This window comes from Colius striatus, chromosome 7 (genome assembly GCF_028858725.1).
Source record: "Colius striatus isolate bColStr4 chromosome 7, bColStr4.1.hap1, whole genome shotgun sequence".
In the NCBI taxonomy this organism is placed as follows: domain Eukaryota; kingdom Metazoa; phylum Chordata; class Aves; order Coliiformes; family Coliidae; genus Colius; species Colius striatus.
In genome coordinates this window covers 20,691,136-20,713,101 of record NC_084765.1, presented here as the reverse complement: position 1 = coordinate 20,713,101, position 21,966 = coordinate 20,691,136, and the positions used below count along the sequence as shown (strand labels likewise).

Below are 21,966 nucleotides of genomic sequence, written 5' to 3'. Positions count from 1 at the left end.
AACTCAATCATAACCTCAAATCTATTTTACTTTTTGAATTTCCAGTTGAAAGCTAGAAATTTAACTAAACTATTACAAAAAAATAGTGCTTAAGATCTTTTGATGTGATAACCATGAACCAACTCAAAAACTACTACCATTAAAGTGGAAATACAAATTTCATGGCTCTTTTAGACCTCAATATTTGCTCTCACAGATCCTTCATGTGTTAAGTTAGCAGGTAAGATGACTTAGTTATGCAAAAGGTTGCTTTTCCCAGTTACAGTTCTCTGGCTTAACAGACAACATTAATACAAAAAAAAATAACAAATATTTTGCCTATTCATAATAATACCTTACCAAAGCTCTCATTGTAACAAAAAAACGGTGAGGGCAGAAACAGAGGACTGAACAATCCACAAGAGTTTTGCAAGCTAAATAGAAAAAAAACCAACTACCACTAAATATTCCTTGAGTACCTGATTGCTCAGGTCAATACTGCTTGTATCAGGACAAATCCTCCATTTACAAGCTCCTGAGGCCTTGCTAAGAGCTTACAGACTTCTTTAAAAGCCCAAAGATCAATAAAATGCAATTTAAAATCTCAGTTGAAGTGGGCTGCTAATGTGATGGAGGTAAATCAGATGCTGAGGCATGCTGTTTGTAATAATTAAAATTAGTCTCAATGACCACCTTAATCAGACTTTGAGGAGCACATATTAAGAACATAATATATTTTTACATCTCATATGGCTGATATTGCCGTTCACTCAGTCCTTTGAGACTGTGGCCAGTTCCACCAAAAGTGTTTCCCTCAGCAACATCTCCTCCATGCTCCATTGTTTTGCTGAGACATCAGCTGAGGGTGACACCAAAATTCATAACTTCAACTCCTGTTACTTAACATTTCAGACCCTTGCAAGGAAAAGTATGGCATTCTGACCTCATTCAGCTGTAATTGTGTTGTCCATCGGATGATGCATTTGCTCAAGCATCCGAGACACCATCTACTCTGTCAATAACCCAGGTTGATAAATTTAACTAATAACCCAACTTGAAAACCAGGCTAACGTCAGTATGTTAGGGTGTTTTTTTTAAAGCATTATGTTTTCTCCCAGTGTTATTGCAATTATTTGGCTTTACTGTAGCAGATGAAAACCAGATGTTACAGAGAGGGAAGGGTTGCACAAGCCAGAAAGAAAAACCGAGACAGTGACAGGCAGGTCACACCCATTCATTACCCCTGTATTTCCCTTCTGCTATGAGGCTATTTATATCACAACTCTATTATTACAAATATTGTAATTATGATGTAATTCTAGAAACCACATTTTTCTCCTTCACAGCCCAAAGCAGAAAGTAGCACACAAGTCAAAAGGCACCAGCAAAGTTTCTTTGTGCTGCGTAAGCACTTTGGAAAGTTTCACTCCCATCTTGCAGCATTAATGCCAATGTTATGGTTTGTAATCCCTCCTGAAGCAGCCCAAGCCCAGATTAAGCTAGGCTTACTGGCTGTTGGATGCCCACTTGTTATTCTGAGAATATTAAAAAAGAAAAGGAGTTGGTGTACATGCACACATGGCAATTTAGAAAGCATCACTGGCAAAAATAAGCAAGTATCCTTGTTTACGTAAATTTGCAGCATAAGTGGAAGGGCAGGACTGGATTTACTTATCATTTCAAACTGCAGGACAAAGAGATAACAGGGAGTAGGAGTAAATCATGAGTGATTTAAGAACTGACTGACCATCAGGGTGCTGGAGCCTGTCTAGAGCTGGGCAGCGTTGCTGGGAAAGGGTCTGAAGCACAAGTCTGATGGGAAGCAAGGAAAGGGACCTGGAGATGTTCAGCCTGGAGAAAAGGAAGCTGAGGGGAGACAACGTCGCTCTCTGTAACTCCCTGACAGGAGGTTGTGGCTAGAGGGGAGATTAGTTTCTGCTTCCAAGTGACAGAGCAACAGGAAACAACCTGAAGTTGCACCAGGGAAGGTTTAGATTGGAGACTGCGAACAATTTCTTTTCCAAAACCGTGTCAGGCACAGGCTGCTCAGGGCACTAGTGTAGTCCCCGTCCTTGAAGGGATTCCAAAGCTGTGTAGCTGAGGGATATGGTTTAGTGGTAGCTGCGGCAGTGCAGGGGAATGGTTGGACTCAAAGAGTTGAAAGGTCTTTTCCAACCTAAACAATTCTGTGATAGACATGCACAACTAAAATGGCATATGACCTACCCTGTTGAATTTTTAGGCATACTTCACAAAGAAAGAAAGGTCATTGAAGGTCTCTGCTCTCTCCACAATATTTTTGTTCTCATTTGCTGCTAATTTAAAACCTCTCACAATAGATTTTTCCAATTTAAAGCAACCATACAGTGGTGATTAAGAGAGAGAACGTAGGACCAGGATATACTTTGCTTCAAATTGTAGAAAAAGTAAAGCAAGGAGAAAAAAAAATGAGTCTTGTTGTGCCATATTTTCTACACAAAAAAATGCCTGCCCCGTTCAGGGTTGCATACTGGCAAGCTATCCACGAACAGCACTGCTCTGAGGACCATGCTGAGAATTACAGCTCATAATCCCAGTACTGACCAGCTGCTATTTTAGTGGATTCACTTACACTCCTTTAAAACTGACTTAACATGTATAATTTTAAGTTAGCTTCAACATCCTTTTCAACTCCCAATTATGTATGTATGTACTGGAGTAGCATCTTCAGATGTTCATCAGAGCCACTTGTACTCAAGAAGTATTATATAATACACCTTGTCTTTTCATTAACAGATGCAATAATTAACATATCAGAAAACTTTCAATTCCTAATAAGTCTTCAAAGTACTCACCACAGATGTGCTTTTCTATAGCAAAAAATGGTTTCCTTCCATCACCACATGAATTCTCTGAAGCCTGACAATTAAGTTAAAATCACGCTTTGTACAAGGAGGATGCTAAGCTTCACACTAAGCCATGACCCAGAGGATCAAGTAGGGGTTTACTTGATTAATTATTTTGGGCTTTTCTAGAACAGCTGCAATGCAAATTTTTGTGTATGTATATATTATATTACTAAATTGTTACATATATTACATGACAAGGGGTAATGGGATGAAGCTGAAACACAAAAAGTTCCACTTAAACGTAAGAAAAAACTATTTCACCATGAGGGTGACGGAGCAGTGGAACAGGCTGCCCAGAGGGGTTGTGGAGTCTCAAGACCTGCCTGGACATGTTCCTATGTGACCTGATCTAGGTGAACCTGCTTCTGCAGGGGGGTTGGACTAGATGATCTCTAAAGGTCCCTTCCAACCCCTACCCTTCTATGATTCTATATTATTGTGGACTTCCACATGACATCTGCAGTGCAGATTGTGTTTATATTATTATATTACTATTATATTACATATATTATTGCAGTGAGTATTATATACATATTATTTCAGACTTCTATATGACATCTGCAATGCACATTTGCCTGTGCTCCTGTACATATACATACAAAGGCAAACTCTCAATACTTGCAAAACACCACCACAGGCTGTCCTCTACCTGCTCTTTGGAGAATTAAAATATATGTACTCATCATAATCTTTCCTGGAAAGCACATCCTGCTGTATAGCAGGTCAGCTCTGCCCCACACATGCGGCAGAGTGGTGCCTGTGCTATCAGGCGCTCCTCCGCTCACTGCCCCCATCGGCATGCCTGCAAATAGCAGAGGGGCTTTTTGCAGGGTGACTGTGTGCATTCATCCAGCATTTTGTTCCAGGAGCTGTTAATCGAAAGTGGATGAACGCACAGAGAGAGAATCAAGCGATCCCAAACACAAAGGCTAGAACAAAGAAGAGCAACAAAACGCCAAATGGAAAAAAAAAAAAAAGGAAATTGCGGGTTGGGTTTGGCAGCATACTGGGATTAGATCACCGTGAATCCCAGCTTAAAACTCAAACATGAATTTCCTGACTAAGGTAAAAAAGTCTGGCTCAAATTTATGATCTGCTGGCAAGGTTACCTCTATCCCAGAGGCCTCCAAATACCAAGAAAACTCTGGCCCAGAAATGCCAAGTTCAGCCTGATAATTCAAATACATTCCTCTGAGCATCGCCGGTTCTGCAGCCGTATCCTAGGCAATGAAGAAATAAACTTCAATACTTCGAACTTCACATTTTTCAGAGCCTTAAATTAAACCATAGAAGTGTATTTCCAAAGCATGCAAAGTTTATTTTAGATGAAGAAGTGGATACAAGTCTTGTAGAGAAGGTTAGTTTCAGGACGCAACTCCAAAATCTTCCCCGGCTCTGTAAGGCGCAGCCCACTCCACCTACATTTTGCAAAGAACAATAAATAATGGAATTTTCTACTCTTCGGGACAAGTACTTAATTAAAGGGTAACTAAATTTTACAGTGACATTTGTAAGATAGAAGAAGAAAACCCTCAATCAAACCCCACAGTGGCCCATAGGAAAGACTCAACACTACCCCTTACACCTTCCAGCATGTATTTAAAATATTCTGAATTCAGAGTAAGCAATTAGCCTTAAAACCAGAAGATTTCACATTATTAAATCTGCTTGGTCTCCTTGCTTGTTTGAGGTTTTTTCTTTCTTCTTTCTTCGTTTTTTGTTTCTACTCCGAACACATCAGATGTTTTGCTGAAGTCTGGAGAGATTAGATCTGCTCCACTTTGGAAAGAGCTCGAGCATCATGTATTCGGGACACAGCTCCGACCTTACCCAGACAAACCTTTGCTTCCCAAACCTGCCATTTCTCCAAACAATTTCCAATTTACTCAATGATAGAGGAAACTAAAGTTTTAACATTTTGCCCTTATCCTGGACACGAGCATTTTTATCCACATGCTTTCATTCTCCTTTGGTATCCCTCACAGAGCTTCTTGTCCAAGATTTTTTTCCCTGATTAAAAACTGTAAGTAAATTTGCCTATTTTAGGACAATCCATAAACCTTTGATCCCTACCACAAAGTCACTGCATAGGAATCCTGCTTCTCTGTGCTCATCCCCTCCGAAACACAAGGATATTACAGATCTGGAAATTGCTGGTCAAAAAATAAGTTTTGTTTACTGTAAATGATCAGAAATTGATTTTTTTTTTAATTAAAAAAGTCAGCCTCATCCTCGGCATTTTTTAGTGCACATGGTCCCTTCTCCAACCTTCAAAATCTCCTCCTTCAAAATCTCAACTTTCCTGAAAGTGGTAATGAGGGGAAAAGACAGTTTTAAACAGAGTTTCCTACTCTAAAAAGGTCTTTTAAAAAATTATTTCTTCTTTTTTTCTGTTTCCTCAAAATTTGCATTGTCTTAGTGTTTTACATTGGAATTTAGGTGTTTTAACAGGAACTGATGGGTAAACCCTACATTATGTCCTGCTCCCAGTCTGCCCATTAACTGGTCCACATCAAACAAACCATCTTGGTAAACGCAAAAGCATTAAATATGTCCAGTGATACTTAAAATCAGAAATATCACAATTACCCAGATCCCTACTTCTCCTAGAGTAGATTATATGGTTTCCAGGTAGCTTTATAATGGAACTAACAACAACAATTTTCCTTCATGACTATAAATAATGTTTTCATAACGGTCAACCATCCTTGTCTCGTACTGTACTAAATTATGAATTATTTCAATTCTTAAACAATATTCTACTATCTTTTCCTTTATTCTTTCTTTACTTGGAGGTGTTAGTAGGGCTAGGACTCTTGAAAATAACAATACATCATTTAAAAATGCTCTGTTTTTACAACAATTATTCATTTTGTACCGAGACAGCTTTGCTGCAGCTAACAAGCACCAGCACAGGTTGACAGCAGTTGCATAATGTAGACACCATTCATTTTATCAGTCATATATTAAGACCTACCAAAAACTTGAGCTTTCATATAGCTGGAAGATGCATTTTTATGAACAAATTTACTGGGTTAGCAACAAGCAGTAGATCCATCCAGGTGTACGCCAAAAAAGCAAGCAATGTGTTGCTGTTCCTATGGTGCTGGCTGAAGAAAAGGTAAATTTATGGCAGTCATCACAAGCTTCACATAGTCGTTCTGAATCCCCCAAAAAATGTATCCAGACTTCTTAGAGATTGACACCAGATTGGGAGATCCCTGAACCACAGATGACTGAAAAGTGGTGGGCCAAGAAGGGAAGCAGCACCCTGCCCTGATTAACATTCTGCCAGGGTTGGGAGAAAGGATGAGGGTAAGGTCATGTGATTGAACACAGACATCCCTGGAGGCAAAGGAGGAGGACCTTCCTCTTTGTTACACAGCAGAGGTGATGCTTACCTGTATCTCTGAGCTTCACAGGGGCAAGCAGCAGTGCACACAGGGCATCAACCATCTCAGTGATAGAAATCATTGTTAATTTCTTGCTCACTGACACTAAATGGATGTATTTTTTTCTTTTATTAAATGCTTTACATGTCCTAAAATAGAAGACCTACAAAATAGCTGTGTTGTCTTAAACTCAGTGGAAATAAGTCAGTCTTAAAATTCAGCTTGTCCTTTCATCTTCCCTACCTCAGCCTTTGGCTGTAAAAGACCAAATAACCAATCACCATGACAAAGCCAAAGGCTCAACTATCTGCCATGACATTTATCCCTCATCCATCCTAATTAAGCAAATAAAAGTGAGCTGTAATCGGCTTCTGTAGTTAACAGAGAGCCTTTCCGCAAACATGGGAAACAATGATTGTATTTGCCTAACTGTTGCTTTAGCAAGACTTGTGCAACACAAGTTTGGGGATGGATTGCTCCATCACCCTCTGCCACATACTTCACTGACTTAACTTCTATCTGATACTTAACCTTAGAGGCTGAACAAAATCACTCTGGAGCACTTATCTGCCTATGCTTTGCTATATTGCCTTACTTTTAAGAATTGACTTCTGCTTAATTTAGCAGAGCTATTTGGTCAATGCAAGAAACACTTGGGTAAGCTTCTTTGTATCCAGCAGACATTGGGGCCACAAAGGAAATACAATCTTCTCTAAGCTATAGAAGAGATGGTCAACACCACTCATCCCAGCAGTTCTGGGATTTGGACATTGTCACAGTGTAGCAAGGAGCAGTTTTTGCCTGGTAACAGGGAATGGGTTGAAGTGAAGACTCAGTAAAAAGTTCTCAGACTCTCCCCCCACTCCTGTGTTCAGACCCACCTCCAGCCCAGCTGGGCCAATCTTGTGCCTCTGCCATCACTATTTAGGGACAGAAATTTGAAGTGCTGGCAGGAGGTGTAAGAGTGATACCAGATGGAGGCGACCACGTGGACCCCACAGTCAGAGAAGGAGGAAGGAAGGAGAAGCACCAGACCGGAGACCCCTCTGCAAGCCATGGTGAGAACGCAGCTGTGCCCCTGCAACCCATGCAGGGCCATGGCAGGGCTGAGAGCCACCAGCAGCTCCGTGTGAGTGAGCCCGGACGGGGCGGGGGACTGTGTGGGGAGGCGGCCATGGCACAGGCCATGCTGGAGCCTTTGGGCCCCAGAGCAGCCCCACATGAGAGGCAGAGAGGAGCTGCAGCCTTTGGGATGAAAGCACGTCAGAGCAGCCCATGCAGGGCTGCCAGGTGTGTGAGGTACCCCGTGGAGGTGCAGGGAGGACTGGTGTGGAGCCTACCTGCCCTGAGGAGAGACAAACAGCAGAAGCCATCAGGAACAGATTGACTGAAACCCCCATTCCCTGCCCCCTGAGCCGTTCAGGAGGTGGGAGGAGGAGAAGACATAAGGATCAGGGCTCTGAGCCTGGGAAGACGGGAGGGGTGGGGAGAAGATAGTCTTAAAGCGCTGGTTGTACTGCATCATTGTACCACCCTGTGTTGTTTTGTGTTGGTTATGTTTTGGGGTTTTATGGTTATGTTTTAGTTGGTGTTGCATTAAATAATTTTCCGTTTTCTTCCCCAAGCTGAGCAGCCTGCTCTGTTTTGTCCTGGACCTTAAGCGGCAATTATGCCCTTCAGGTCCTTTGGCAATTCTCAGGTCATTGGTACTTGAGTCTAATCATGGTCCCCTGATGGGCCTAAACCATGACAGACATTTTCCTTGATACAAGTGTAAATGATGATTCCTAGTCACACTGATGGTCACACCACACACAGTCACCAATGAACATGCTGACTTCTCTTGTCCTATAGGAGGCATATGGGGAAACAAGGCATATACATTTCACCATCACAGTGCTGCAGTTGGCTCCAAAGGTCTTCCAAGGGAATCTTATGACTTCTCCACTAAAGTGATGTCAGTTTCTATGCTCTAAAACTGCTGCAATCCAAACTAAACCATGGCTGAGCAACTGAGGTCTGCTGCAGGACCAGATGGGAGCTTAACTGCAGTAAAGAGCCTGGAGGTGCACATGCGGACTTGATACCAGCTGCTTCCCACCACACAACAGCTCCCTGTTGTGCTGAACCACCTGCTAACATATATATAATGTATGCATGTAGATCTATCTTTAATTCTCATCAAGGATAGCTAGGTAGTTCAGTCCTGTTAAAAATATAATGCTTGCAGACCTGTCCTGCTCATACAGAAAAACAACAGGTAGACAAAAAAAAAACAAGTGTCAGACATGGCCACTGACTCTACAAGTAATCTCTTCCTTTAGTTTACATACATCAGCTACAAGAGACACTAAAAGAAAAAAAAATCAACTAATTGTTTATTCTCTGTCTCTCCACTGTACAAAATAAGTCACAGTAACAATTTCTGTGCTATAAATAATAATTTCTGTGTTATAAATAAGAAGGGAACACCTCTAACATCTGAAGACATTGAGAATAGATACAGAAAATTTAATTTGCTGCCTTAGGAAACAGTTTGTTCCAACTCATGGAGCTCAATAAGACACCATCACCTTGTCATTGAGCAGACAAGAGAGGGTATTACTACTCAGGATGGAAAACAAAATGCTCTCACCAGAGATGGTTTTGTGGACAGCACTCACATTGTGCCTCAAAAAGCCACCAAAAATTTGTCGACTGCTACCAGCAGAGCTGGGTATAGGCCCGGTGCTACAAAGGCTCCTTGTTCTCAGATTCTTCTGCTCACCACCAAGGGTGACCATGCTTCCGCACAGCACCTACCTGGCATCCACCAAGCATCTAAAACCAGCATGTAAAAGCCCATACAGTTTTCCCAGCCACAAAGTAAGTCAAAAGGGTCCCAGCAAATGGTCTCCAAAACAACATATGTATTGTGTCTGGGAGAAGGGAAGGACAGAAATCCAAACAAAATCCCTACTAGAGCATTTATTTCCCATTCTATGACTAGAAAAATACAGTGCTGTATTAACTACACACATTAAGGATAACAAGTCTTACTGGACAGTAGTAGCACAATCTCTGATCAAACACATTACTTATCAGACTGCTATATTATCATTATTCTATTTGATAAATATAAATAGTGAAAAGTGAAACAAAAAGCTTTCACGAAGGTCCTTCCTTCATGCTTTATAAAATGTGCACCTTGATATTCATGTTTTTTTGAAAAAAAGCTTAATACAAAACCAAATAACTGATACACTAGTGCAATAGACCAGTGGAAGATTAAAAAGAAGGTATTAAGAAAGCCAGTTGCTCTCGATCCTGTGTAATGGTGAGCAGCATCTGAGTTTGCTACGGTTGCATGCAAGTGTGAAGGGCTCTGCTCAGGTCAGACTCAAGATTATATTGCATAGATATATGGATAAATACCAATATATGGATAAATACCAATATCTATAAAATCCAGATAACTAGATATCATGGGGTCCATAAAGTCTGGATCTCTTTAAAATCTAGACCTCTAGATACAAAATATCTAGATATCTACGAAGTATAGATCTAGATCAATAGAAGAAAATGCTCTACCCAGCAAATATTGGGTTTTATTTAACATTTCCCTACTGGAAACAAAATAACTGATAATTTTTAAGAGTGGAGAAACAAGCAGGTTCACATGAACCTGCTTTAATAACTAATCCCATTTTCCTGCAGTCATCTTGGGTCAGAAACAACACTTTATGTCCTTCAAGCATAAACAGCAGGACTTCAGTGTAAGGAAATGTTTGCTGAAGACAGCAAACAATGAAAATAATAATATTAAACTCAGCCACTGATACAGCCAATCTGGATATCGCAGAAAGACTCTAAAGTGAAAATATTGCATAATTCAGCATCAGAGAAATGGATTAACAAGTCCCTGTTTGATACAGAGCCTGAAACTGTAAAATATCCTCAGCTGAAGAATAGCAGCATTTTGAAAGCACTAGTGAAAAGCATTTGGTGCATGAGCCTGGCTGTATGACTCCTTTGTGTCACTGCTGCCAGCAAAGGCCTGCACAAATTCTTCCCACATTAGGCATCATCTGTATAATCTCTGTGTGCTGCAGTGTTGCACTCTGTGCACTGTGGAGGGAAGAATGCAAGGCAAATCAATCCTGGTTGCACAGATCAATCATGATGGCACGTATCATAGACCAGAAACAATCAAACGTAATTCCCTGCCCCCTTTACATCAATCCATTTTTCAGCTATAAAACCTCTAGAGCCAGACAACAGAATCTAATGACTTAAAAATCAGCATACTGAAAAAGGAATGGTGTGAACTAAATCAGATCCCTTTTTTCCAGCCATTTTAATGAAGCATCATTACCTTCCATTACTAGTGTTCCAAGTAGGGAAAAAAGTTAATATGCTCAAATTTTACCTTCTATTAATATAGAAGAATATAGAATGTATTAATATGGGGGAGGGGAAAGAAATGTACTCCAAGTTTACCTCCCATTGATTCTATTCCAAGTAAAGATATGAATATGTTGCATTTGATAATGCTTTTCTCATAGGAAAATAACTGGAAAATTTACTGCATAAAACCAGCACTGCCTTTTCCTGGCTGTGCACCACAGGAGTTATGAGGCTGGGATCTACCTGCAGAGCTGTGTCCTTCCTGGGATTACCTACAGGTCTTGGGAGCAGCACTGGAGGATGCAAACACATCGACCTTTAGCATCTCTGCATTGTCTGATGCCACTCAAATATACTGAAAGTACAGGACATGCTCAATTCTTCTAGTTAATAGATTTTTTTTTCCCAACGCTATTCAATAACTCTTTGTTTCACTCTTGAACCATTCGGCAGTATCTACTGCAATTCTGGCTGTGTGGTATCATTTTCACTTGCACCTAACAGTGGCCAGCTCTTCAGCTGCTGCTGCAAGAGCTTAATTCAGATGGAAGGAGATTGTACATTACCACAGCAAAATCCTATAAATAAAAATTCAGTACCTTTTAGTTGCTAATTACATTTCCCCCTAACAATTAGGATTCAAGAAAAATAACAGCTTTTAGACTTCTAGATCTTAAGACTGAAACTCTGATTTCCCCATACAAACAACACACACATACTGTGTAATATTGCTCCAGAAATTTTTAAAAAGGCAATTCCAGTTGCTATTCCTAAGGTTTCTATGCAAGCCACTACCTCTTGGGGACGCAAATAACATCACCAACAATACAAAAGGCTATCTGCATTTTTTTCCAAAGCAATTCAAGCAATTAACTCCTCCTTTTTTCCAGCACATATGCTGCAGATGCACATCAGCTGTGAAGGACAGCAACAGCTACCCTCTGCTCTCAGCCTGTCACAGAAACATGTCTTTTTGCTATTTTGCTTTTTAAAGCAATTGAGAAATCCCCACTGGGATGTTTGAAGATGCATGTAAACAGCTGCTCTAGAAAACATGTCTGGTTTCTATACTTGCCATTACAGTACTTCTTGTGACAAATGAGTTGTTGAGAAAGTTATGGATGATAAAACAATCTGATGCAGACTCCTTCAGATGAAGGCTCATCCAATACCTGCCTGAAGGCTCATCCAATACCTCTATGTATACCTGAAGAAGGGAGAAATTTGCTACTTCTGCATTTTTGCTGAGAATTTAAAAAAAAAAAAAAAGGTAACACGTTATAATAAATTATCTTGCAGTCTAATCTCCCCAGGAAATTTGAATCACCATTTATATTTCACTTTGCACCAAACAGAGGAGGATGTTCACATGCTGCACTGTGCACTGGCACAGGGTGACAATCCCAGGGAGGAGCAGCACACCAACATCCCACCTCTAAAGGTTTACATCTATGAAAATGAGCTGGGCTTCCAATATAAAGTTCATCTGGAAGTTTCTTGCTAATATAATTGAAGAGAAAACATGGTCTTAAAACTCTGTCCAAAGTTCACATGAACAAGTTACCTCTGGTGTAAAACAAACCTGTGGCTAAACCACAGCTCTTGAATCAGACCACAAATTGAATCATAGAATAGTTTGGGTTGGAAAGGACCTTGAAGCCCATCTCATTCCAACTCCCTGCCGTGAGCAGGGACACCTTCAACTAAAGCAGGTTGCTCCAAGCTCCATCCAACCTAGCCTGGAACACCAACGGGGATGGAGCATCCACAGCTTCTCAGGGCAATCTGGGCTATCTGTGCCAGTGCCTCACTACCCTTAATTCAAAGTCCTGTGATAATGACATTTTGGGGGTTTTCTTTAGAGTAAACCTTTAATTGTGGCTTTGGGAATTAAAAATGAAGTAGAAACTCTGCATGGTCTACCTAAATTGCCTATAGGAAGCTCCTCCTGTTCCCCTTTCAAACAAAAGTGCAATTGTTGAGTAGCATGTTTGCCTGACAGGCATGCATCCTCAATGCTTTTTCTCTCAAATAATGTCAGGGTTGGCATCTAAATGAAAAACAAATAACCTATGTGGCAGCAACGTTATGCAACTGGGATCCTTGCTGGAGTGTCCAGTTGAGTATAACGACGTTTTTATCCAAACCATTGCACGAAGTGCAATCAGAAACAGAACTGAACTGCAGCATGTGCAACTCTCCCTCTGGTAACTACATAAAATACTGGAATTTGAGAAGTTCAGTCTTGAAACTAAATAGCCGAAGTGCAAAATTTTGGTAAGCTCTGCTCTATGGATACCCTGTTGAAAAAGCCATATTTTATAGGGAAAAACGTGCTTAATGAGAAAATGGAGAAAACCACTGAAAAATATTTTAAAACCTTTAAAACCCTATTTGAACATTGTTATTAGAAAAAATAAGTATAATATTTAAATAATATAATTCATCACAAATAAGAAAGATATAATTATGCAAGTATTACTGGCTGAATGACAGAGCCCAGAGGGTGGTGATCAATGGCACACAACCGAGTTGGAGACTTGTGGCCAGTGGCGTTCCACAGGGATTGGTTCTGGGGCCAGTCTTGTTCAACATCTTCATCAACGACCTGGATGAGGGGACAGAGTGTACCCTCAGCAAGTTCCCCGATGACACCAAACTGGGAGGACTGGCTGATTCCCCAGAGGCTGTGCTGCCATTCAGTGGGATCTCGACCGGCTTGGAAGTTGGGCAGAGAAGAACCTCACGAGATTCAACAAGGACAAGTGCAGAGTCCTGCACCTAGGGAGGAACAGCCCCATGCACCAGTACAGGCTGGGAATTGACCTGCTGAAGAGCAGCTCTGCAGAGAGAGACCTAGGAGCGCTGGTTGATAAACTAAACATGAGCCAGCAATGTGCCCTCGTGGCCAAGAAGGCCAATGGCATCCTGGGATGCATTGAGAAGAGTGTGGCCAGCAGGTCAAGGGAGGTTCTTCTCCCCCTCTACTCTGCCCTGGTGAGGCCTCATCTGGAGTCCTGTGTCCAGTTCTGGGCTCCTCAGCTCAAGAGGGACAGGGAACTGCTGGAGAGAGTCCAGTGCAGGGCCACCAAGATGATCAGGGGACTGGAACATCTTTCATATGAGGAAAGGCTGCGGGAACTGGGGCTGTTTAGTCTGGAGAAGAGGAGACTGAGGGGGGTATATTAATATTTATATTAATATTTCTATTGTATCTAGCAAGAGTATAAGGGGTAATGGGATGAAGCTGGAACACAAACAGTTCCATTTAAACATAAGAAAAAACTATTTTACTGTGAGGGTGACAGAGCACTGGCACAGGCTGCCCAGGGAGGGTGTGGAGTCTCCTTCCTTGGAGGTCTTTAAGTTCTGCCTGGACACATTCCTTTGTGATCTGATCTAGGTGGACCTGCTTCTGCAGAGGGGTGGACTGGATGATCTCTAAAGGTCCCTTCCAGCCCCTACCATTCTATGATTCTCTTTTATCACGTCATTTATCACAGAACAAAAAGGCATAATGCAACCACTCCAAGAAGCATGGCTACAAAAAAGCTGACCTATTAAATCTCACTATAGGAAAGAGAAAAATCCATAGAGCTTAACATCAAGTACACTTTAAAAGGACACGCATGGTCTCAGCACACACCTCCAGCTGCAGTTGCTGGATGATATCACCACATTCAGATGGCAGTAACAGCTTGCCTGGACAGCCATCCCCAAAAGTGCAATTTCAACAAGGACAGGAATCTCTTGCAGAAAAAAACCCAAAACATAAACACCACAAACAATAGCCTGAGGCTATTAAAACAAAGGTAAATTACAAAAACAGTGAAGCTGTTAAAAAAAAACCCCAAAATTTTTAATTTTGCTCTACTTCCGACTCTGCCGTGTGAGCACAACTGTAAAGGCATTCTCAGGAATGGGTGGTTCAGTGCACACGTGTGCTGCCAGAGATGTTTTGCAAGCAGGGGAAAAAAAAAATAGATTACCAGGTCCAAGTGAACTCTTAGTTCTGTGTGCTGTTCTTTAAATCAGAAGAGACAGCATGAAGAGGTATGTCACTGCCTCCTAAAAGACAAGCCTGAGCTGAATGTAATTTGATTTTAAATACACAAGAGGAAGACAAGGAGATGGAAGAAGGTATGTGGAGAAGGGGGAAATAATGAAGAAAAAAAGAAATAAAAGAAAAGCACACAAGTTTAGCATCTAAACTTCCAGAGAACCAAAAAGTGTATTTCAACCACAAATGCAAGGAATCAAAAGGTCAAATGTGCAAAATGGGTGGCAGGGTAACACAATCCTTTGCAGCAGGTCTTCTCTGAAGATCCCTTTTTCAGGACATTTGGGAGAGTGAAGGAAAAGCAGAAGTATGCACATTTTATCTTAAAGCTTGCATAATTTGTGACTATTTGGGACTGGTGCTGGCAGAGCAGAAGAAAAGCTGGATTATCCTCACTTTCTCCAAGAGACGTGGAGACAGCTCAAGAAGCACAACAACTGCTGTCCAGCTGCCAGAGCAAAAGATTGCAAACTTCTGTTCCAAAAGCAAAAGAAATAACAGACACATTTCAGATCTTTTTTTTTCATAAGAACAGCTGCAGATCTTACGAAAGGAAAGAGACTTAGTGTATCCTTCTCCTGTATCCAATCCCAGTACACACAACTGTCCCCGGGAAGAAGTCAGTGGCTGTCATCAAAGCAGCATTACCAGTAAATTGCTGGTGTTGCTGTCCTCCATCCAAGAGCTGAGCAAGTAGACTTAAATTTCACACAGATCTAACAACAGGGGCCCTGATAAACAGGGAGATTCAAATTGCAACCACCTGAAATTACTTGCATGCTCTCTCCCTGTTTGATAGCACAAAATAAGAGAAACCAGATAAATAAAAACAAAGAAAGGTGCAGCTCATGATTATCCTCTATTTCTTGCCCTTCAGAGTTTGTTTAAGCAGTGACTGAGTCTGTTTGCAAGGGGGGAATCTTTTGAGTAAGTGGAACAGTTCATTTATTTAAGAGACTGCATCAGTGGAAAGAACAATGCTCAGGCAGTTTTGCCATTGGACTATTTTACCTCTTGCTGAAAAAAGCAGAAGAAAAAAACCAACAAAACAATTCCCAAAATTTCCTTCTACCATCTCTTTTCATGGAGATCTCTCTCCTCCACATCTGGAACGCTAAACTAGACAGAAATGCTCTTTAACACTACTTGAGAACTATAAAGTGGACCATGGTCCAACAAGAGACATTAAAAAGCACACTAAGAACCAAACAGGCTTATAAATGTTTCAAATAAATAGCAGGACTGGAGGTGTAATTTTATAGTTTTCACACCCATTTTCTTTAATTAATGTGGTCACCAAACTGGGTCACTGCTGTAGCAACCACTAACTGCAGACTACCACAAGCCTGGTCTGATATTTTCTCATTGGCTCCAGCAAAAAACAACTTCTTATCTCTTGCATAACAACAGGAGAAACACTGGCAAGTATACAAAGTTACTTGCTTGTTTGCTTTCAAAGAATAAACACAGTTTCACACAGACTGTAAAAAACCAAAAGCCTTTTTAATTTCTTTACCTTAAGTTTGTTCTACAGCTTTGCCGCTTATCAGGGCAAAGCTCATTTAAAATTACTTCAATCATTTACTAACTCCAGATTAAATTAGATCAGCCCACTCTACCTGACATGAAAACAGAAAAAAAGCCCTTGCTGGCTTTGGAAAAAGAAGCTGTTTGCTTTTCCTTAGCTGAGACACCCATGAACACTAGTCTTTTCTCTGACTCCCAGTCTTCTGACACAAGTCCTCAGACTCATTAACAGAATATAGACACAGAACCAGGTATCTTTGTCTACAACTGCCAGAAAACGCCTTTTAAATAGAAAATAAATCCCCAAAAATCCATGAGTTTTACTATCCTTTTCTCAAAGCCATTTTTACTTTAAGAGAAGAAAACAGCCATCAAGACACCTCTCTGCACCACAACTTCAAAGAAGGACAGTAGTCCCCCTGAAGCTGATGCTCAGGTCACCCATGTGCCAATGGGCTTTAATGAACAAAAGTCTTTACCAAGCAAAGCTGGCAATTCTATGGAAAATCACTTCAAAGAGTTACAGGGCAAACTCAAGGCAAATTAATTAATGAATGCTTGCATTCTTCTTCACAGTTTCATATCTGTAAAGAAAATGGTGCTTGTCATCTAATCTTCTTCCATAAACAGGAAAAGTCCTCCATAAATAACTAATTGCACCAGCCAAATCAAGCACTCATGAATAGAGAATAAAATTTTGACCATGAAATTTACCTTCCCCAGCTCAATGAAACTAAGTGCACAGAAAGTCCGTAAATACAACACTATCAGTGGGCAATTAATTTTCTTTTCAGTATACTATAAAGGCTACCGATAACTCAAGAAAGGCTGTTTCACTTTCATTTTCAAACTGAAAAACCACCGATTGTGATAGATTTGTGTGGAACCGCTTGTCCTTGGTAACGGGGAAAGGGGTTGCAGTGCTGGTCCCAGTAAGCAGTTCCCGAAACTTGCCCCAGCTCTGAGTTTGGACCCACCTGGCCCAGTCAGGCCAATCTGGTGCCTCTGCCATGACTATTTAAGAATGGAAATTTGTAGTGCATAGGAGGAGGTGGAAGAGCAGGGCAAGATGGAGGTGGCTACATGGACCCCACAATCAGAGAAGGAGGAAGATAGGAAGAGCATCGGACCAGAGACACCTCAGCCTCTGGCAGAGTCACCCTTCAACCCACAGAGGGCAATGGCAGGACTAAAATTTGCAAGCAGCTCTGGAAAGATCCCCTGCCAGAGGAGGTCAGTGCTTTGGACCCCATGCCAGAAGGTGTGAATGCTTTGGGTATTTCTGTTTGTAATGTTTTTGGTTGGCAGTGGATTGAATTTTCATTTTTCTTTCCCAAGTTGAGTAGTCTTGTGTCTTTTGCCCGAGACCCTAAGCAGCGAGTGAGCCCTCCCTGTCCTTAGGGGGTTCCAAAGGCCCTCAGTACTAACAGCTGATCATGGATCTTTATTCCTGAATTGGCATAAACCACAACACCAATATATATACACCAATACTAAGAAACATTTGAATGAAAATAAAGTATTAATACATTTGTCAGGAAGATATCTGCTGTATTTTAATTTTTCCTTTTTTTTTTTTTAAGCAGGTAGGATTCTACAGGCAGAAATGTGACCTTCTCTTAGCGCTCATACTGCTGAAACTTTACTGTTAGTATTTAGGAGACAACCCCAGACTAGTTTCACAGTAAAAGCTAAACTGCTTGGGGTTTGGTTGGGGTTTTTTTTACAGTTTAGAAGTTATCACGCTACTATCAGTTTCATCTTACCTCAAGCACTGGTCCAGCTCCAAGAATAATCTGTTCTACTCCACTGGCAAATCCCTTCTGGCTGAGAGCAGTGAGGTGATGAATCAGAAAGTTGGTGCTCTGTGTCTTTCCTGACCCACTCTCTCCCGAAATCACAATGCACTGGTTCTTCCTCCTCTGAAGCATGGCATGGTAAGCCACATCTGCCACAGCGTAAATATGGGGTTCCAGCTTTCCTAGCTGATGGTTATCGTACATCTTGACATACTTGGGGTTATAAATAGGTAGAAACTTGAACGGATTAATAACAATGAGGATGCTGCCTACATAGGTGTAGATTTTCTCTTGCTTGAAGCGGTTTCTGAGATTTTCCAGGAGCGTTTTCTCATTCAAGTCTGGCAGCCCGCACAAGTCATCGTAGTCCTTTTGCTGTGGCTGGGGAAGGAAACCACGCTCCACCATCCTGCGACGCTCTTCTGTCACCCGCAGCCAGGACTGGAGGCTCCCATAGTGAATGGAGCCATCCAGGTTCTTCTCCCGCAGAAGGAAGCGATAATCCTCACCACTGATGCGGTTCTCCAGAGCCATGCGAGGCCACAGCATCATGCGCTGGACTGGGCAATCTGTAGGGTTGAGGATCCATTCTTCCCCACCAAATTCCTTCACTTCGGCAAGGACATAACATTTTGTTTTCTCAAGCTGAAGTTTATTAATGAGGGAATCAATCACCTCAGCAGCTGTGGAAGTTTTTCTGGCGGTGATGGGGCAGTAGATAGTCCCTTCTGCGATGCTCCCAGGGTATATGTGCAGTGTGTACTCGCTATCCTCAAAGCGTCGTCTTACTCCAACGTCATTTACACTCATATTGGATCCTTTCCCATCAGTACCTGCACTGCATAGTCAGAATCGTCCTATATCTTGTCAGGTCATCATGTTAGCAATGCTAAAAAAAAAAAAAAAGGAAACCAAATGGGTAAGGTATTTAATCTTGGCAGGGATCTTTGAACAATGACATGCACCATGATATGCAATAGAGCAACTTAAGTGACAATAGCAATCACTTTAAGGAAAGCAAATGACATCTGAAAAGTTGATAAGGGTTTTCACTCACCAAAGCTGTAAGAAATAAAGGCATTTAACTTACAAATGTCACCCCACACCTCAGGCTCCCCTCTACTCAGATGTAACTACCCACAGAACCTCAAGCTTTTGCTAATTTTTCCTTGATGTTGAAGTAGAAAATATTCAAAAAGACTCTCTGATTTTATAGTGAATAAAATCAGTAGTTTGAGTGTAACATGCCAGACTGCCTGCAGAATCAATAGTGCCATTCTTCTCATATCAAAAATTGCTTAACAGCCCTATTGCTTAACAGTACCAAACAAATTTAAGAGTTAGTGCCCCTATTTCCATGTTTGCATACTTCATGCCAACATAAGAAAAGCACCATACAGCTAATCATGACTTTGGAAAACACCTCTTGACTTTCCCAACACTGACTTACCCATACATATAAATTACATACTTTCTAGTTGTCGTTAAGAGAACTAAACAGTTGCATAAAACGTTGACTTAAAAACAAAACAAAAACCACTTTAAAATATGACCTTATTAAAGGCATGTTCCAACCAAAAGGAAAATGCCTTCTATGTCATAGAATCAAAAAAATCATTGTTTAGGTTGGAAAAGACCTTTAAAGCTCATCACATCCAGCCATTCCCCCAGCACTGCCATGGCCACTGCTAACCAATGTCCCTCAGCCCCACAGCTATATGGCTTTGGAATCCCTCCAGGGATGGGGATTCCACCATGGCCCTGGGCAGTCTGTGCCAGGACTTGATAACCCTTTCAGGGAAAAAAAATTTCCCAACATCTACTTTAAGCTTCTACTGGCACAACTTGAGTTTGTTTCCTCTTGTCAATTCAAAAGTCTTCCTCCATAACATTCAGAAATGACTCTTGAAACACAATGATTTGCCTAGTCACAAGTTTTTAAAAATTAATTACTCAGTGGTCACAAACTCACATTGTAAAGGGACAAGTGACTACTGCAGCAGCACCCATCCAACGGCATGAGCTGCTCATATGTCTGATGCTTTGCTCCTGGAACAAGGATCTTGCATTGACTGAATTCACCTACTATTACAGCTGCTCCAAAATCCAAACTGAAAAGAATCATCACCTTCTTCTGGGTGTGTAGTACACAACACCCTCAAATTTTAGCTGCTAAGATAAAATTATGTTCACTTTCCCTTGTCCATGATACATTATCTCCTGTCCTGTGCCAGCAAAGAGTAGGTAAACTCCTTTCTCTTCCTATCTAGATTTTCAGCCCATCAAGATTCAAATAGTAGGACTTATCCACCCACCAAGTCAACATTTTTCAGAGATGTCCATATCTGACATCAGGTATGAAGTATTACAGCCAACTCATCCATACAATCTTTATTTTTCTTGTACTGCTTAAAAACCACAAAACACAAATCTACAAATCTGTGATGCTGAAACATCAATCACATGGATAATTTCTCAAACTTAGTTACTACAAGAAGACAACACCCCACCACCCACTCCAAAGCAGTTCCAGAGTTAACAATCCTCCGTTCTCCACCAATTGGTTGTAACAAACTCAAAACTCCCCTTGAAAATGTTTAGAGCTATTGTGATGTAAAGGCAAAATGTACCTATGAAGAAATGCAGAGGACCCTCAGAGCCAGGATCTGGGCAATAAAGTGGAAGGTGATATTTAATACAAATAAAAGTTCACATGATGCACATTCTAATCTTTCATATCACAGAATCATAGAATGGTAGGGTTGGAAGGGACCTTTAGAGATCATCTAGTCCAACCCCCCCCAGCAGAAGCAGGTTCACTTAGATCAGGTGTTGAACTTTTCCTAGAGCACGGGAATAAGACCTCACAACTATGACAGTTTTGGTCAGCAACAAAACACTGTCAAAAAACATAAGGTCATAACCTACATCAGGTTTAGGGAGCTTCTCAGCTTCAGATAGTTGATGCTGGGAAGAGTACTCAGAAGAAGCATTTCACATGGTCTCTCTGTCCTTGCACTCCTCCCCAGGTACTCAAATCCAAGACCCTCAGTCAAAGCACAGCCACACAAGGCTGGAATTTGGAGACTTGTTTCATTTTCTGCGTATTTTAGGTCCTCAAATTAAATGAATTATTTTATGTTGTACTATTTCTTGCTCAATATTTCTTAAGTATATCACCCCTAGCCACACGCTATTCAAAGCAAAGAAATAAATATGTCACCGTGAAATACATCTGGCAGGGATTCGTGGTGCATTGCTTGGTAGCAGGACGTATATTATGTACTGGGAACTGTTCCAGATGCTTTTTTATAACTTTAGTATAGGCACAGATGCAACAGAGATGATGTCAGTTAAAGGCTAGGTTGGGTTTTCTTTGTCTAGCTTTGCAACTCCAGCATTGGCTTTTCCACTAGATAAGAAAAAAAAATCCCGCCACATTTAAGCTAGATAACTCTACATCAAGATTTTACTTCAAAGCTTATGACAAGAGGGTTAGCTAGTTTTATTCAAGTTACAGAGTGTATCAAAGACTGCTGACTCATGTGAGAACTGCAAACAGGACTTTAAGTTGGTTACCTTCAGCAAACTGACCTTCTCATCTACCTCCACCCTCCTGTCAAACACCTGTAAGCTCAATAAATCCCCTATAAAGCATCAGGCCACTCTACTCCACCTACCCAGAAGCTTTCCTCACTTCTCTCCAGATGCTTATTCTGCATGGACTCAGTAAAGTAACCAACATGTGAGCTTTCTGCATCCAAACAACTCAAATTCAGTATTTCAAGCTGAGCATGAACCCCTTGGAGATGCAATAAGCCTCAGTAACTGTGGGAAGCAGAAGAGTTCTCTCTCCCCTGCCCAAACCACTTACAACTAAGAAATTAAGCAAGGTCAGAAAGCAAAGAGGTGTTCATTTCAGCTTTATAAATCAC

General features: G+C 41.1%; 1 protein-coding gene across 6 annotated transcripts in view; it reads right to left on the bottom strand.

The window, feature by feature from the left end:
* The window catches only part of MYO9A (myosin IXA), a 198,609-nt gene that overhangs the window by 145,201 nt on the left and 31,442 nt on the right, over positions 1 to 21,966 (bottom strand). For all 6 annotated transcript variants that reach the window (XM_062000449.1, XM_062000451.1, XM_062000452.1 and 3 more), the window contains exon 2: positions 17,999 to 18,920. In XM_062000449.1, the coding sequence (XP_061856433.1) occupies positions 17,999 to 18,841 (843 nt within the window). In that variant the 5' untranslated portion in view covers positions 18,842 to 18,920. The remainder of the gene's footprint in view (positions 1 to 17,998; positions 18,921 to 21,966) is intronic.